This window comes from Charadrius vociferus, unplaced genomic scaffold (genome assembly GCF_000708025.1).
Source record: "Charadrius vociferus isolate BGI_N301 unplaced genomic scaffold, ASM70802v2 scaffold325, whole genome shotgun sequence".
Classification (NCBI taxonomy): Eukaryota; Metazoa; Chordata; class Aves; order Charadriiformes; family Charadriidae; genus Charadrius; species Charadrius vociferus.
Window position 1 is genome coordinate 3,066,261 of NW_009648526.1, and position 18,043 is coordinate 3,084,303.

The window sequence follows — 18,043 nt, forward strand, 5'->3', positions numbered from 1 at the left end:
GGACCTAAAAGACCAAACTGAGAGAGGAAGATGGAAGGCGAAACAAAGTAGCATTTTTTAATACAGTTGACAGCATACCAGTAGTCTAAACACTGTTGATTTTTCCTTTCAACAGATTTAAAGAAAGGCTGGAAGAAAAATAGTGAAGTTGGTGCAGATATTTGCAGATAGCTCTTCCAATTGCTTTTGCTTGGGAAGAAGAAAAAGTTTAAGCTTGTTTGAAAAGTTGAAAAAGGCCCATTGTTTGGAAATGGGGAAAAGGGGAATCCTTGTTGTGATGCTGAATAGTGGTGCTCTGAGGAGGTAGTGTTGTAAAGAGTCCCGAAAGTGAAGTCAAGTTAGCACAAGTGATATGAGAGACAGTTGGAAGAAGTGAATTTTAAAATGGTAAAATTTGGGGTCCATGAAAAGGACTTTGCTGTGGTCTGGATGCCTATGAGCAGAACATGATTGCCATTTTCAAGGCAAAAGGAAGTGCTGTAATGACCAAGATATGAGCTGTGAGCTTGGGGAAGTGCGATGGAAAGGTGTATTTCAGAGAGAAGGTACACGTTCAGCATGACTGGAGGTAAGTAGTTAGGAGAAACTAGAAAGATCTAGATCAGATAGAAGAACAGTGGTGATTGCCCATAGTAATCATGAAAGATATTTTAAACATTTTGAGGAAGAACTTTAAGAGCCCTGTTTGTTGTCAACAGACAGCTGGGATTTCACAGGAAAGTATTGTTCGGCTCCTAATTTGGACAAATTTCTTATTTCATCATTTGCTACGCTCTGTGTAGGACTTGTAGTTGTTTTCCACAAAAATGTTTCATGAATAGGACAAAGACTGAAAGTTTTAACCGAGTTTCTTGTATGAAATGTGTTGCTTTAAAAATATTGTTACACCAAAAATCTCTCAGCTAAAAGTAAGGCAAACTGCAATTGGGGGTAGAAAGATATCAGCCTGCTTCCTCGGCAAGAGAATAGCTTCTCTGAAATCAGATAGGAAACAATAACTCTTAAATTTTTTCTGAAGCATTTTGAAGCTTACTTTTTACAAACAACTTATGTGTATCAGATTTCAATAATGTTCCCATTCAGTGGAATTGCAGTACTGAGGTATCCTTGGATCAAATACTTGGATATATACTGAACAGAAAAGAGGCATTCGCTCCAGAATACACTTTTGTGTTTTTTTAAATAATCCCTTTTGAAGGTTAAAAGTATGCCAAATCTGCAAACAAAACGGAGAAACTAGAAAATTATGTTCAATATTCTATTATCTCAGCTCTCAATGTCATTTATGAGTACATAAAAGCATATTGTTGATTGAAAAGGACTTTTGCTATTTCAAGTATCTAATTATGGGAATGCCCTTGAATTATTTCTTGCCAGCTAAAAACCCCTCCAACCTTTAAAAGATAATCTTTTGTCAGCTATGTGGCAGAAGGTAGAAAATAGTAAATTAAAACTTGAATGTTATACAGTTCATTCTGCAAAGCAAGTTACTAAAATAATTTTTTGTAATGCTTAAATCTAAGCCCAAACCTTTGTTTTTCTTTCAGATGAATGTCTGTAGGTTACGCTTAACGGTACCACCTGATGAATGCTCACAGCCTGAACAGGGAGTGAAGGAACCTGAAAGAAAGAAGAACGTAAGTTTTAAGAATCAAATTTAAATTCTGTATAAAAAAGGAGTAAATATTGCCATCCACAGAAGCTGATACTAGTTGTTTTGGGGGCCCAAAGCCCAGTCATCTTGTGAGACTGAAGAACATGTGGAAGCTGAGCAGGTCAGCTGTGAGCTTTGAGCCTGGGCCTTGGAGTTGGGGATAGCAAAACTGTATATAAAACGGGACAAGAGCAGAGGAATAGCACAGAGACTGTAGGTGATTTGTGACTGAGGTACTTGTAAAACTTGATTATTTAATATTTATATATTAAAGAGGAGGAAACTGCTATCAAGGGCAGAGTCTGGCATTAAACAGGATCTTGATTCTCACCTGAAGGGGATTTTATGTTTTTCATGCAGGATTAACAGTGGGCAAGATTTGAACCTTAATGTGCATGGGAGCTGGCTTGCCTGGGATTTAGATGTTTTGCTGTGTCAGGTAATTTTGGTAATAGGTGATGTACTAAAAAGAAATACAAAACAAAGAATTCAAGATTGTTCTGAAGTAAAAGTGATTTGAAGGTCACGTGTGTAGAAGAGTTCATAAGGGCAATTTGTAGAAGCAAGTAGTTCGCACACACACAAAAAAATCTTACAGCTGCTTTGGTGCAGAACTTGTTCTTTAAGAGCTGTTTCAGAGCAATGATGTTTAATTTTTCTTAAGGATGGAGACTAAAAAGGGAAGCTGGACAGGCTCCACAACTTTACCACATTTACACTTTGATAAACCAAAATCAAACAAGAAGTTGGCTAAGTGTACTGGACCCAATGTCTCAATAGCAAGCAATATGACAATGGGAAGCAAAACAACAATAGGATTTATTTGAAGTGGTAATTTATTTCTCGGTGGTAATCAGAAGCAAAAGTAACTGTAAAATTACTCAGAAGGGCAAACATTTTAAAGCAGTAAAAATAAATGCAAAGTAAAATGGTCAGGATAAAGATTCCTTATCAGATATTTCTCATGCTGGAATCTTGTAGGCACTCAGCTTTTCATACACTGCTGTGGCAGAGTAATAGGTCCTTGAGGATCTATGAATGTTACTTACAGAATGGATTAAAGAGGCCTTAATGCAAACTAAATTTGGGCCACCATTAAATAGTATTATTTCATTTTGTACGGAAGTGTTTAGTTGTAGGACTTAAGAGTAGCTTCCCCCACCACTTACTCTGTCAGTCTCTTGTCAGTTTGTATCTGATTGCAGAAACCCTCATTGCCCTAGGAGTAATGTCAGTTTGTTTTTGAGGAGGATAGATACTGACTCATGGCTTACTCACTTTACTGTCCTGAGTAGTGTAATAATAAGAAAGAAGCGTGAATGATTAGGGCTTGAACAATTTGTAGTGACTTCCTTACAGGACCAATTTTTCCTCTGTGGGACCTTGTATTTAATCCGTGCTGTAGTTCCCCCATAATACAAGTAAAGGCAAGTGGGCTTTCTATCAGAGAATGTGAAGGAGAGGATATGAAAGGTAATAAATGCATTATTTGGCTCATTTTACATTTCATACAATGATCTTTAAGAGATGGATCCTTTCTAGTTGAGAACAAAAAAATTGTATGTAATTTAATTATTGTATGTTCTGCGTAGTTTTGTACAGTTCAGTACTTTTACACAATTTAAAGACTCTCAGAAAGCATACATACAGCCTTCGCAGCTAGATGGGATCCAATTAGTCAATTTCATTGCAATTAAAAAACACAAGAGTAATTGTGCCATGTACTTGTGGTTTACCATCTTTGTGTAATTACAAAAATAGCCCTACAGATTGTATAGTCATAGTGTTTAGAAGCAGCTACAAAAAATCACTGATTGTGAACAGTTTTTTCCTCATATCTCTAAAACAAGACAGTAATGTATTGCCTGTAGACTTTTGTCTATGTAATGTATTGCTTTATGTATTTGAATTAGTTACACTGTGACTTACAGGAGTCTTGACTTGTCACGCTGTGATACTTTTCTCTTACTGCAAAATTTAGTTGGGTCGTTTTTGGTTTGGGTTTTCTTTTTTTTTGAAAAAAGTTATCTCCTAAAAGCAGTGATCAGGTATCTCTGCTGATCCACCCATGTTCAACTGACTCAATGTTAATGAAATTGTTTAAAGCATGTTGAGAATAACAGGTTTTGCAAATGTTAAATAGTCCTCACACAGTCCTATGACAACTGTGCCCTCCTTCTTGGAAATAGAGATAAAAAAGAGAAATTAGGGAACTGCTTAGTTTTCCGCCTTGCACTTTACAATTTAAGGTCAAAAAACACAGCTTCACCACCAAGAATACAATTTAACAGCAGATCTCTTATTGGAATCTGGAGTTCTGTGCTATCTTTAAATGCTGAGTATTAAGAAAATGGGAAGATGGAAAATGTTTTTGGTAATTAAAATAAATTAGTGTGATTTACAGAAATGAACTGCAGGGGTAATCTGTGGGATTGTATAGGTTTTGCTGGAGCACTCGGGCAGGTCAGGGAGCCTGAGCCTGGCTGCCAGGTGCTCTCCTCTTCGGGAGGGGAAGTGCTGGAGAGAGCCAGATTCTTCCCTGCCTCTGCCCGCTACTGCGGGAGGAGAGCAGAGGCCTTGCTGTGTCAAAGGGAATGCCAGGAGACTATAAATACACCGTGGCGTGACATTTGGTTGTAATCTCCTCTTTCAAATCTTTCATTAGAAGGAGGTGATTTTGAGCTGCCCTGATGTGACATAGTGATGGCTTACTGACTGTTTGTTACTTTCGTGTGTCTTTCTGGGGGTCAGTACCTTTAAGAGATATTTGAGTTGCAAAATCAGCTAGTGAACAGCATTGAAGCTCTTGCTAGCGCCGATCCTCCCAATAGCTTGTTTTGGAGCTTGATATCAGCTCAGAACTGATTATGGGTTATGTTAGTAGCTGTTAGCTTAGCCTTTTTCATTGCGGTCCAAGTTTAGCAAAAAATGTATGCTGTATTTCACTAAATCTGTATCAGTGTGTTGTTTCTAGAGTGACACTTTTATTGCTATTCATCCATGGAATATAAATGAACCAGTGTAAGAGGTTAAAACAAAGTGATGGATCTGGGCAGTTTTGTTGCAAGGAAATTGCTGCAGGCCTTGCAGCAATGGCCTCTCCCTGTCTTTTGTGAAAGGCTGGCAGATGGTACACAGTTAGAAGTGGATCTCAAAAACTGAAGGGGAAGTGAGCTTCTGCTCTAGGGTGTCAGGTTGGATTTTTATATTCATATGTAGGCTATGATACCTTGAAAGAAGCATAAGAGAACTGAAGTCACAAGTAGAGGTTGGTTGGTTTGTTTGGTTGGTTTTTACAGGCTAAAAGCCTACTGCTAAATATCTCTGAACTGTTAGTACTTTAGGTGACGAGAATCTGAAACTATCCTGATTTTGTTCCATTACTTCTGTTATTGATAGACAGGGAATCACAGTAGTGTGAGGCTGTTTACTTCCCCGTGAAGTACAAAGGAATATTGTACCCGTTAGATTGTATGCAAAATCTGCATGTCCTGAAGCCTGCCTTGTCTTGCATAATAAAGGACTACCAGACAATTGTATTGTCCCTCTTTGAGATTGGGCTTATTTTTATCCATCAGTCCCTTTCTTCACTGTCATGGCTAAATTTGGAAGTGGCATTGGAAGCTGCAGCTAGGAATTTGAGGGCAGAATATGGAGATATGTATAGACAGATTTTTCTTTTTCATTTCCACACGTGGTCAAGGGAATGAAAATGAAATAATACTCTAGAAATTTGTATCACTTTCCTGTCTTTGTGACTTTCAATAGAGTTTGAGCAATGTTTAGTCTTAAACTCTTAATTGGTACTTTGGCTGTATATATCCTTAAACTCTTTAATTTTCTTATATTTTTAGAGCATCACAACCAAGCGGTGAAACCCTTTTTGCTTCCTAAGCAGAAATACAGAAGCATAGCAAACATATTTTTTTCCCCAGCAAAAAAGTAGGCTGTCAGGAAGCCAGAGGGGGATTTTGCTCCTGTATGTGATGGAGAGAATCAAGCAGAAGCTTGTGTCAGACCTGGATCAAAGAATAGGAGTGCAATGAACATGGGGCTGTTGTGCTTGTTGAATCTAGGACACTGCCTATTTTCTCTGCTGATCTGCTGCTGCCAGCCCACTCCCATCAGCATAGCAGAAGTTGTGTCATCACAAATGTGGTTCATCTGCTACAGGTGGCTGATGTTACGATTTCTCAGCCTCTCCAGCACTGATTGCTTGATTTTTGACATGTATTAATTAAGTGACACCCTCGTTAAAAACAGCATGAAAACCACAGAGAAAATTCCACTGACTTCTGTGGTTACTGCTGTATTTGTTGTATCTTATTTTCTTAGTGTATAAACATTGATGTTCTGTGTATGGATTTTGTTGATTAGATAGGACTTTGTATAATGCCCATCACTTCTATTTTTTGAGATAGGCACCTAAATTCTACATTTCAAGGAGCTTAAAAGTTGGAATGTGTTAAACAATGCTTCTTGTTTAGTGTAATGAATTTAGGAACACTTATGTCAATGTCTTGGCATATTTTCCCTATTTTAATACTATTTATGTATGAAATATCCCTAAATGTAACATGAGTTTCATGGGCTGTAGAAGAACATAAAAAAAAAAAAAACCAAGAAAAACATAGCTACCTTTTGTCAGAGCACAGCAATTTGCCTTGGTGAGCTCAGTATTATAAATTTGTCATTTTTATTGAACAGAAAATATGTATCCTAAGTAATGATGTGAATGTTCCTTGTATAACTAGTGAACTAGTATCACTAGTGAAAAGATAACTGGATATTTCAGAAACCTCTGAAATGTGGTAGTTGGGGAAGAGATAAGCCTCACTTAACTGATATAGTTCTGTTTAAAAGAGTTTTTAGATGGTGTAGGTAAACAGAAGATCATGATTTAGCAAAATGTTAAGGCCACATGAGTACTAAACCCAGAATTGTGCAAATCATTACATTAGGTGTCCTTTTGCCTCCAAATAAGATACCTCTTCTGTGCTTCTGATTCCAATTTTGGGGCAGGGAGACAGTATAAAGTGGGGGGGTATCTGACTTTGATTTCAAAAACTGATAGAGATTAGGAAGCAATCATCCCTCAGTGTTATTTACATAATGCCAATAAAACCATGGGCAATACAAAAAGCAGCTAACAACTCCTACTTAGGGGTTGTTTTCACAGTGTCTCTGCTTCACCTCTTTCATGCTACTTGTGCTATTTCCTTGGTCAGAGACATAAACAGGATGCATGGCAATTATCAAGACTTTTGCAACCTTGGGGTGTAGGCTTCTGTTTTAAGTATTTATTAACTATGTAAACACAGTCTGTGTTTCTTTAGTACATGCTGTGTGATCACACCAAGTGCAACATGACTTTTGCTGCAACGTAGACACAGCATGTTCCTGGAAGCTGCTGTAGTATTCATGTGCACCAACATGATGTGTTCTTGCTGTTGCCTTTGACTGTCATATAACTGCATATAGGTACAAAGAAATATTCACAAATTGCTTAAGATAAGTCTGCCTTTTCAGATCAGTAGCTCCCATTAGAAGGGATTTTGAGCACAATTTGGGGCAACAGCTGTGCTTGTTACAGTGCAGCAAGTGCATAGGCAGGTGGGGAGCGAGAACTTCCCTGTACTCTGGAGCTGGCTGATATTTTGACTTTAAAGAGCAATGGCTAACTAATCTAATGGAACCTTCCATCTTCAAGCACTTGTCTGGTTAGCTTTACAGTATTTACTTGCTCCTAAATACTTGCATGTATTTATTTACTCTGTTATCATCACTGAGATGCCTCACTGCAGACCAGAGGGGAGACAGGTGAGGACCTTCTCAGAAAAACACATGAGTTCTAAGAGCCGTTATGTATGGGACAGAGAGCAAAACAATGAAAAGTATTTGACTTAAAAAACAACCTGTTTTCTGATTGTAATTCTTCCTCCAAAAGGAGACTGCATCCATCAGGTTAGCCTTTTTTTGCCAGGGCGTATGCTGAACCCTGAAACAAGTGCTCATTGAGTAGAAATTAAGACTTGCCAACCAGAGAAAAGGGGGACTAGAAGGTAAGCATAGCTGGAATAGAACAGCAAGGAAAAAGGCTAAAGAAATATGAGAGCAGTTATTTGTATAGCTGTTGGTTCACACAGCTTTAAATCAAGCAAGAACTGTACTGAAATTTTAACCAGGTGCTTAGCCTGGGGATTGTGATACGAAGGAGGAGTATGGAGGGGGTGAAAGCAATATCCTGTATTTTAAGTAGCACATAGTAGAACTGGAACACTCAACAGACGATGGAGATTCTTTTAATTTTCTGAAAGAGAAGTAACAAAGGCATCTTGGGAGGCTTGTGCAAATATAGACAACAGGCAAGTTTAGCATGGTTGCAAGAGGTGTGTAACCAATCTGGCTTTGTGTGTACTTAATCCTGCATGTACTGCCCATTATGATGTAAATTTAAGTCTGTTTGTCTGTAAAATATGTAAGTACTATGGTGATTCTCCAGCTGCAAACCCATTAGTTTGGATTTCTAGGTCTTTCTTGGGGGGTGGAAATTCCTTCAAAGCATTCCTTAGCAATGTGTTTATAATATTCTGAAAAAGAGGAATATGGTCATAATTTTCTTCTAGAACTCTGCAAACAGCACTTTAAACAATTCCGCTAATGTTGCAGAGGCACAAAGGATCTTGGTAGTTGCTGGTATTCAGCTGTTCACTTCATAAAAAATGAACAATCATGGGTAAAGGGCATGGATTTATGAATTCAGTGTCTGGTGCCTTAGTAACCGCTAAACAATCAAAGTGATTATTCATTTGGTTATCAGGAAGATAGAAAGTTGTATGTAATCTCTTTATCCAGGTGCAGGGGAGGAGCTGCGATGAAAATATTAAAGAAACTGTACAACCCAGAAGCAAACACAAAAAAGTTTTGAGTTGTGTCCCCATCTAGTTTCTGTATTTTCTCTACTCTCAAAATATCAGGTGTGAGGTTTTTGTTTGTACACATCCAAACAGCAAAACAAAAACCCCAATAATGCATAATTATGAAAATTCTCATTATCAGGATACGAAGCTTTGCATATAATGTTTTCAAAGTGCAAAATTATATGTATAAGTAAGGCTGGTTGCCCAGTGTTTTTTCCATTAAGTGGTTTTAAGGCTTTCTTTTTAAATGATGCCTTACAGCTTTGTTGTTCTTTGCCTGAAATGTTCTTTATCAGGTGTCTGCTCTGTGATTGTTCCCTCCCAGCCCTGCACACACACTCCCACAGCTTCAGCAAAATGGTTAAGCTATTAATGATACGGTAAAAGAAAATGTGTAGGATTTATGATGTTGAGAAAATCTGTCAGTATTGTGCGGGAGGGACACACTATAAAAAAAAAAAAAAAAAAAGTCTGTCATTAACTGTTCTTCTTAATGCAAGTAGATTTTTCCTGTTTGTTTTTCCCTTACCCAAAGAAGTGTTTATTCTAACATTGCCACCATAGTTGTGTTAGTTTGGCTGCTAAAAACTGAAAGTGCTACTGCTTTAGCCTGCTGATGCTATCATCACTGTCTGTCATGGTGAGGACTGGAGATTCTCTAGGCTGCAGTTGCAGATGGATATAAGATGCTGAGCTTCATCTTTTGGAGCCTCTGTTTGGTGTCAAAGAGATTTTTAGACACTGCTTAGACTCTAATTTAGTAAAGAATCTCAAGGTTTGTTGGTTTTCATAGAGTGTCATTACTGAACAACAAAACAAACACAAACCTATTCTAAGGTCAATGTAGTAAACATTCTCAAATTTACCCATATCCTGGTACATCTAGCATGAGAAAGAAATTTCAGCAAAATTACCTGTAACTGATTTGTCCCCAGCGCTGGCCTTTCAAAAACACTGCTTAGCTTCACACATTATTGTCTGTGTTTCCATGATTGTGTCTTTCTAACTTTCTATTCAAAAATGATCACTAATTTTAGGTTTGCAAATATTCAAAGCTAGGTAAGAATATTTTTTTCCCCTTCTTTTTAAAAAGTCATAAATGTGGATGTCTTCATCTAGGATACTTGTTTAAATTCTTTTTAGTCAAGAAGAGAAATTAGTACTTCTGGAGACTGACTTGTTTCAGATGATTGCTACAGAAGGATGTTTCTCTGGGTGGATAAGAAGGGAGGCTAGGTGAGCAGTCAGGTTAGGTGGTTACATCTGACCTTCCAGATATTTATTTACATGCTGAGGGAAATTATTCCTACTGTTAGCGTGAATGTTTTTTATACTAAGTGTATTGATGATTATGAGGAATCTGTTGCAAAGAGTGCCTTAAAGACATACATACAATTACTATGTTTTACAAATTTCTGCAGATCGTTAAAATAACAAATGTAGGCACTTTAAAACAGCCTTTCTATTTACCTATCAAGACCTGATTTCAAAGTTTTATCCTCCTATGGTAGTTAATAACACCGGAACACCTACACGAATGCTGTTTCATAGCTTTGCTTTAGCTCTTACAATGTCGGTTCTAAAACTTCTATAAGAGAAACACAGTCCTGAAATGAATGTTTGATTGCTTTGGAGATCCTTGGTTAGCCTTAAATGCAAACTGAAATTCTACTTTGTTTATCTCCAAGATAAACACATATTTTCTGAGCTCTGTTTAAGGAACTTTTCCTAAAATGTTTTAATTTCAGTTTCTTCTGAGAATTTTCTAAAATTTTTTATTAAACTTGTGAATTTTTATATTTCCTGCAGCAGGGAGTTTGGGGAACAAGGGGCAATTCTGTGGTTGCAAGAGTTTAAAGGGAACTGTGAGAGCTGACAATGCTCTGGAAGAATGCGGAGAAGTAGCATGTGTTGGTGAACGAAAATAAGCCAGGATAACTTTTTCTCTCACATGCCTCTACCTCTCCTTGTACAAATCCAGTCTCTAGCTGTACCGATACCACTTCCATTAAAGCCAGTGAAAATTAGACATCTCTATCAATTATAAACTAGCCATTGATCTTCCCAAAAACATGAAGGTTGACAGTTTGGCTCCAAAACATTTGGGAACTAGTGTTCTTAGGTACTGTTGTGCTTTCACTGTAGTTGGCTGTCTCTCCTGGCCCGATGTTACTGTCTTTGCTATTTTTTTTGTTCTAGTACTGATTTTAAAATAAGTTTTTATTTTTCTACTTTTAAGGAGCTCTACCATGTACCAAATGGCATGTCTCCAGGGAAGCTTTCTCACGGGATGGTGTATGGTGTCGTGCACCGAACTGACAACAACCATAAGAGAGAAATGGTGGTTTATGGCTGGTCAGCTGATCAGCTGAAAGAGGAGATGAATTACATTAAAGAAGTAAGTCATGCTTTCAGCTTCAAAATTTGTCAGACACCCTTTCCATATATTCATGTGGAGCTGTGAGTGTATAACTGATGTCTAGCCCAACATCTGAATTTTAATTGGGAACCTAATCTGAAGCTAAAGGCTTGCCTTGTTAGTATTCAAGTTGGGGAAAAAAGCATGCTGTATACCTGGGAACTGTGTGGTCCAGGCCCAAGGCCTCTGTGTCAAGTGATGCTTGTTAATGCTTGCTGACTTGACTGTGCTGCAGCTGGGCAGCAAACTGCCAAGCCAATCTTGGGGTTCCTGTTCTGAAGCCTCTGTAATTTCAAATGCAATACAGAAGGAACTATGGGAGCAGACACCTGAAAGGATAATCTCTCTCCTCTCTTCCTCTGCTTCCCCTGTCCCCAAACCCCTCAGTTCTGACAAGGCTCCTAAATTAGGCGACATAGTAAAATCACTTGGGTATATTTTGGGGCAGCCTTAAAATAGTCAGCCTAATAAGGATGACTTTGTACTACTTTCCCTGTCCATGTTCATTTATCATAATTGGCAGAAGCTTTCCTGAAAGAAAAAAAAAAGGCATTTCTGTGCTTGAAACTCAGCATCAAGGTGCCTGTCAGTCCTTGTCTCTCAGGCTTTGGCAATAACCTCCTAATTAGCCCAGGGCAATTAATTTGAGCTTCTCTTTCCATCCACCTTCACCACCCAAGAAGCTATCGGTCAGTGGTTATTGTGTTACACTGATTCAAGCGCAGACTGAGTTGATATAATAGGGAGGGACACTGAGTCAAGCCAGCAGTGTAAGAGACTGTAATTATGTGTGCTCATAACATCTGCCTGGTCTCTAGCTATCAGCACTTGCTTCTCTCCTCTATTACTCACCGGTTGTTAGCTTCAAGCATTCCCCACTCCCCAGTTCTGCACTCAGTTGGAGTATGGCAGTACTGCAGTGCAGGCGAGGCACGTGAGCTGCTGGTTCCCCACCTGGGTAGTGGGGTCGGGATGGGTGAATTGGCACCCGGCAGGTCCAGCTGCCTGGGCTGCTCTCTTTCTGGTACCTGGCACAGATTGCCAGAGCGGGACCATTTCCCTGCTCTTTTCTGTTCACAGCTGGCTTGTGGCATGGAGGGACATGTCAGACCAGGTGAAGTGTATGACTTGCATGTGTGTTCAGAGTACTGATCCTTTCAGGAAAAAGTGGGAAAGACGTGGGAAGAGATGTATTGGCCCTTGCTCTCCCGTCTTCTGGAAGCTGTGTTCAGCTACGCTATTTTGTGAACTTTGCTCTGCCAGATAAGTTTCGTCTTTAAAAGCAGAGTCTTAACAAGAGTCCTCGGCATGTGCCACGTATGTGCTGACCTAAATAGAACAAAAATGACGGGCCACGTCAGAACTGCTGATGGATTCCTCTGTATCTGAGTCAAATTTGCACCTTGCAAGAGTGTGTGTGGGGGTGTGTGTGTGTCCACATATGTGTGGGTTAGGGACAGGGTGAGGGTGCTTTCCTGAGCTGCAGCGCAGGAGTGAGCTTCCTTCTATATTTCTCATCCTAAAGGGAGCACATGGTTTGGGGTAGGCTCGTGCCTAGTCCTTGCATAGATTTGGTGGCCAGTGCCACTCTTTCTGGGAGGGAGTGGGTATGCTGCAGAGCTGCTAGAAACATCCCCTCCTGTACAAGTCCCTACTCGCATTTTCCCCTCGCTCCTTCCCCAAGCCCGTGCAGAGACGAGGTAAGCTCACTGCCCTAGCTTATCTGCACTCAGTCTGTGTTTAATACAGGTGAAGGGGGAAGAAGGAGTAGCTGAAATTATGTAGCTGGAATGTAGACTGTAGGCAAACATTTCACTAGTGTACAATATGTGCTGTGATGAAGGTTGGTTCTGTTCATGATTGCAATGGCAGCAATGGCAGGTAAACCCAAGCTGGCTTCCAGCGTGCTTATTCTTTTCTTCTTCTTTTTAGAAAGACAAGGTATAATTTATGTCCCTAGTTCTTAAATAAAATAAAATTGAGTTCTCTGTTCTGCAGACTTGAAATTGCATTTATGCTAATATATTGTTTAACTAGATACGAGCCTAAAAGTCGGAAATTAAAGGGTTTATCTTCAAAGGATACTCAGGGAAAACCAATTAACCACTTTAAAAAGTATGAAGGTGTATTAAAGCCATGTGTGAATGCCTTTTTTTTTCCAGAAAGAAAACACACATATGCTCAAGTTAATTTTAATTCCTTTAGTAATCAGGTGAGAATGAGTTATGGATAATTTAATTGAAATTTGTTATTAATTTATAAGTGTTTAAGTGTGTACAGAGAAGTTTAGAATTACTCAGAGATGTTTAATCATATCATCCCTATGTAGACAAGTCTTGAGACTTAAGTTTTTGTCTTGTTCTTAAGAGAAAATTGTTGTTGATGGAAAGGTAGATTTCTAATGGAAATTACTGAAAGTAACAATGAAGACATAGAAAAAAAGTCATGTTCTAGTATAAATGGTATCAACAGTAAGTTTGATAAAGGCATTTGATTTTTTTCTGACACCAGGTGAGAGCAACTCTGGAAAAAGTAAGAAAGAAAATGTATGGTGAATATGATGAAATGAAACGAAAAATACAGCAGCTTACAAATGAACTGAAAGTAAGTATACGTTCATTTTTAGGGAAAGCATATCAGAATAACTGTCCCAGTGTTATCTAGAAACTTCTTTTTTACTTCAGCAGAACAGAAATAATTTCTCAAACCACTCCATTTCATTGTATTATGTGACATCTATAGTTTTCTTTATTTATTTCTCCCTCCAGGAAGTTAAAGGAGGACAGGGATGCTTTTGCATATGGAAATACTAATTGCCTGCTTCTTGGAAATAAAAGAATGATCTTGATAGCATTGTCTGTGTGTATTGGTAATTAGTGGAGATGTTTGTACCAGTAAGCTGCCAGGTGAATTGAATAAGTAACTTAGATAACTAGAAGTAATGTGCAACTTGGTGTCATTTCAACAGATATACTGTTTTACTGACTTTATTGTTTAAGCACTGTAGTAAAAGAAGTTGCAATATTCTTTAATATTGAAGTGCTTGACAGTTCTAAAAATTACTTGCCTTTTGGCTCTTGATTGAACCTTTCAATGGTCATTCGATGACCTCTCTTTCTCACGACATGCTGCTTTAGCAATAAAAGTTGCTGCAGTCTGTAGAAGTATCCTTTGTATTAAACTGCTGAGTTGTTTGATCCAAAAAATCTCTCTGAAAACTTGCTTTGGATTTTATATTCAACATTGATTTTCACACCTCTGGTTCAGATGAAGCTTTGGCAATTAAATGTATTGAACAACAACAGCGTTGTTCCAAGGGACTGGGACGCTGACTTGTGCCCTTCTGCTATCCTCATTTGGAGGCTGCCAGTTCCCTGCATGCTATGTTAGGTATAAAGATCAGAACTTGCTGTTAAACTGGTACTTTTGTTCTGTGGCAACTAGTTTCAAAAAAAAAAAAAAAAACCACAACCAAAAAAAATCACCTTGAGAGGAGGGTGGAGAGAAAACTGAATTTCTGTAAACTGTGTTAAATAGTCTGAACGGTGTCAGCAAGGTGAGTCTCCCACCCCATGTGCATGTAGGCAAGTGCTGATTCAGATGCAGTTTTGTCCTCTTTATTGCTGATCCTTACTGAATAGGAGTGGTGATATTCTGCACTTCCAGATCTTCTGTCAGACCAGTAGAAATACTGCATGAGTCTGAATATCTCTCCTAATTAAGGGTTTCTAACCAGCTCTTCCGAATCTCTAGTTCTACAGCTAATTAGCAGTTTATGAAGCACTCCTTCTGACATAAACGGCACATCATGAGATACCCTCCCCCCTTTTTTAATACTTTAGACTGCCTGAAAGAAAGCACCAGTGTTGTTCTACCTAATACATGTTTTTGTTGGTTGGTTGGTTGGTTTTTGGGTTTGGTCGTACATGACTGCCATCTTTCATGCTATTTGGGGATCCTGTTTAAGATCCTTTACATATTCCTTGCTTCAGCTTTGAGTCGCTATGCTTTTTTCCCATCAATTTCCAGGATTACTTTTTGTTCATAAAGTTTGTTTGAAATTTGTACTGCCAAAATCCTGCCTTGGGCAGTATGCTGCTTCACACAAGTTCTTATCTTGTAACTTTCTTAATCTATCCAAAGCATTTCTGCTTTTGTTTGTTTGTTTTTACATGAGCTTACGTTTATATAGGGTTAACAGTAACTACTTGGCTTCTGCTCCCTATGCTGACCTAATCTGTGTATGGCTTGGTTACTAAACACTCATTGTTCTTCATATCAGTCCCTAGTGTTCTTATGTTTTTATCAAGAAACAAATCTGGTCCATCTAAGAATATGAGTTGAGCTGGCCTCCGTTATTAACATTTTTTTTTTCTCTTTATTATTGAATGGTTCATAATTATTTACACTGTTTGGGTTTTGGTCTCTTCCTAAATGATGTAATTTTGTGCCTTTTTTTTTCCCCTCAGTTTTTAAGTGTGTGTCTGTACATATCAAAAGATGAGAAGTTTTCACACAACAAAGCTCTCTGCTGACTTCTGCTTTGTATTGTTTCATCCTTAAGTCTTCTTGATGTTGCTTCTTTACACACCTGATTAGTCAGTTCCTTCTTAATTAAGACTATTCTACAGTTCACCCAGACCTTTCTAGATGTCCTCATTTTTTTGCATTCTTCTGCTTTTCACTCTGACTTTACAATCTGCTCAATCTGTATATAAACTTTCTGAATAGATATCTGCCAAGTGTCCTCTTGTCCTTTCCAAAAGACCAGCTTTTACAGTGATTACAGTCTAGCAATAACCATGGGTACTTGTGCCTTATTTCTGTTAGCATATTTGGATTCTAAGTTTTGTTTGTTTGTTTCTGAGGTGCAAGAATATGGTTTGAGGCCTGTATATTTTAAGCATCCTAGTACTGTGAAAATTAACCATGGCGTCTTTCTCTTCTGTAGCTCTCTTTGAAAGAATAGGTAAACTTGATCATTATTCTATATAAAACTTTTTTTTTTTTTCTGCTCAGGTGACAAATGCTCATCAGGAATCCTTAGAGAATCATGTGCGAGTGCAGGCTGCAGCCTTAGATAGCTTTAGTGAAATGAACAGCTCCTTGACATCAGCATCAATAGACTTGCAGGTACATTTTAATAGCTGTTTCACAGCTGACAACTGCCTTTTCTGCCATGCATTTAAAAGCATACACAAAACATGGATGACAAATATAGATTCTAACACTAAACAAGCCCATAAAGTACTGTCTTGGATATCTAAGGCAGCTAATTTAGGAAACTAAAAAAATAAAATAAAATAAAATTCTAACACCTGTGTTTTTTAAAAACCTGTTAAAATCTGATATACAATAAAGAGATACTGATCTGCAGCAGACTAATGCCACTAGTCATGTCTCCATGAAATATCTCAGGTGAAAATGTGATTTGTTCTGTATTGTGCAAAACAGTACATCTCCTGACTTATTTCTACCTTCACAGGTTAACAGAAATGGATTTGGCATGTTTGGATGCTAAACTCTTGTGAGACTTTACATACCTGTGAAATGTAGGGGGAGGGAGAAGGTGGGAATGAATTTTCTGTTTTAAAAACTTCTGCATTCCCATCTATCTCAGCTGAACAACTTAATGTTTCTGCTTTCTTGTACGTCACAGTTCTTCTCAGTCTAGTGCATTGGATATATATAAGCATGGCCCTTGGGGAGAAGAAAGGAAGATTGTTGGGAGTAGCATTCATACTGAAATGTATCTATGTTCCTTTCATTTTTTTTATATTGGTCCGGGACTTGATTTCACCGAGTATGTTCCTCATGGAAATACCTTCTAGCAAACTAAATACAACAAAAGCCCTAATTTTAAATGTTAGAACTTGCAAAACTGTTCACACTGCATTGATACATCCAGAAACTCTTAAATGTTCTCTGTTCCATAATCTCTTGACTATGTTCACCAAATTATTTATGATTTTTAATACGTGGTTTGCCTCTTTCTTCTAGAAAACTCTAGTGGACGTTACATTGGAGAACACTGATATAAGGGAACAAATAAGGAATTTAAAACATACACATGAGCAATCTATGGAAAAGCTGAGAGAGAAGCAAAAGCAACTGGAAACAGCACAAATTGAAAATCAGTTACTGAAATTAAAGGTGCGGTATATAAACTCCCCTAAAAATATTGCACAGTAAGGGCATTAGGATTATGTTAAATGAATACCTTGTTCTTATTTGTAAAAGGCTCTTCATTCTTCATGCCTTCATCATTCCCCAGAGGTGACATACTCCTGTGAATCAATACTGTTTTAATAACAAAGGATCTCAGATTGCAGCAGTCAGTCTTTCCATAACATGGGATTACCATTCGAGGATGTTGGCAGGTGAACAATTCAAACCATTAAATGGTTATTAGTGTCCATTGCTGCAAGTAAATAAATGTTACAACTCTACACAGTGCTGTAAGAATTTCTTGATGTTGAATTTGTTTATTTGGCATTGCACAATTTTTCATAGGTAATCTGTTAAGTCTTATGGGCATATGGTCAGCAGATATATGCTGCAACAGCAAGTGTCTTGGAAAGAGAATTAAGCTATTTCTTTCAGAGAAATGCAAGGAAATAAAATGCAAACTGGAAGGGTTTATATGCCAGAAAGCTTGACTGTTTTCTCCCCTCATCTGCCAAATGTATTAATTTGATCTCATTAAAAAAACCCAAAACAAAACAACAAACAAACCAACCCCAAACCCCCTTTTCTGGAAACATTCGTCTCTCTTAAAATTGCTCAAAATAGACTAATTTGGATATAGTACTGTGTCAGGATCTGTCACTGTGAAATTAAGGTGACTGCTGGTTTATTCCTGTTCAATTTTGTCAGAGAAGATGTTTCTTTTTGGCTCTCCAGTGACTTGCATTCATGCTTAAAGATGAATGGTTAAAAGAGAAAACATTAACATAAGTGTATTTCAACTTACAATTCATATTCTAGTTTCCTCACATAGTGAAGCTTTACAGTCTATAAAAGTAGCAGTGTTTTGTTCTTGCTATTGTC

General features: G+C 38.0%; 1 protein-coding gene across 1 annotated transcript in view; it reads left to right on the forward strand.

Moving 5' to 3' along the window:
* The first annotated feature begins 519 nt into the window (after positions 1 to 519).
* Positions 520 to 18,043, forward strand: part of LOC104287110 (myocardial zonula adherens protein-like) — a 51,574-nt gene continuing 34,050 nt past the window's right edge. Inside the window, exons 1-7 of the mRNA XM_009885773.1 lie at positions 520 to 568; positions 1,061 to 1,101; positions 1,548 to 1,637; positions 10,817 to 10,972; positions 13,505 to 13,597; positions 16,013 to 16,126; positions 16,994 to 17,146. Of these exons, the coding sequence (XP_009884075.1) occupies positions 520 to 568; positions 1,061 to 1,101; positions 1,548 to 1,637; positions 10,817 to 10,972; positions 13,505 to 13,597; positions 16,013 to 16,126; positions 16,994 to 17,146 (696 nt within the window). The remainder of the gene's footprint in view (positions 569 to 1,060; positions 1,102 to 1,547; positions 1,638 to 10,816; positions 10,973 to 13,504; positions 13,598 to 16,012; positions 16,127 to 16,993; positions 17,147 to 18,043) is intronic.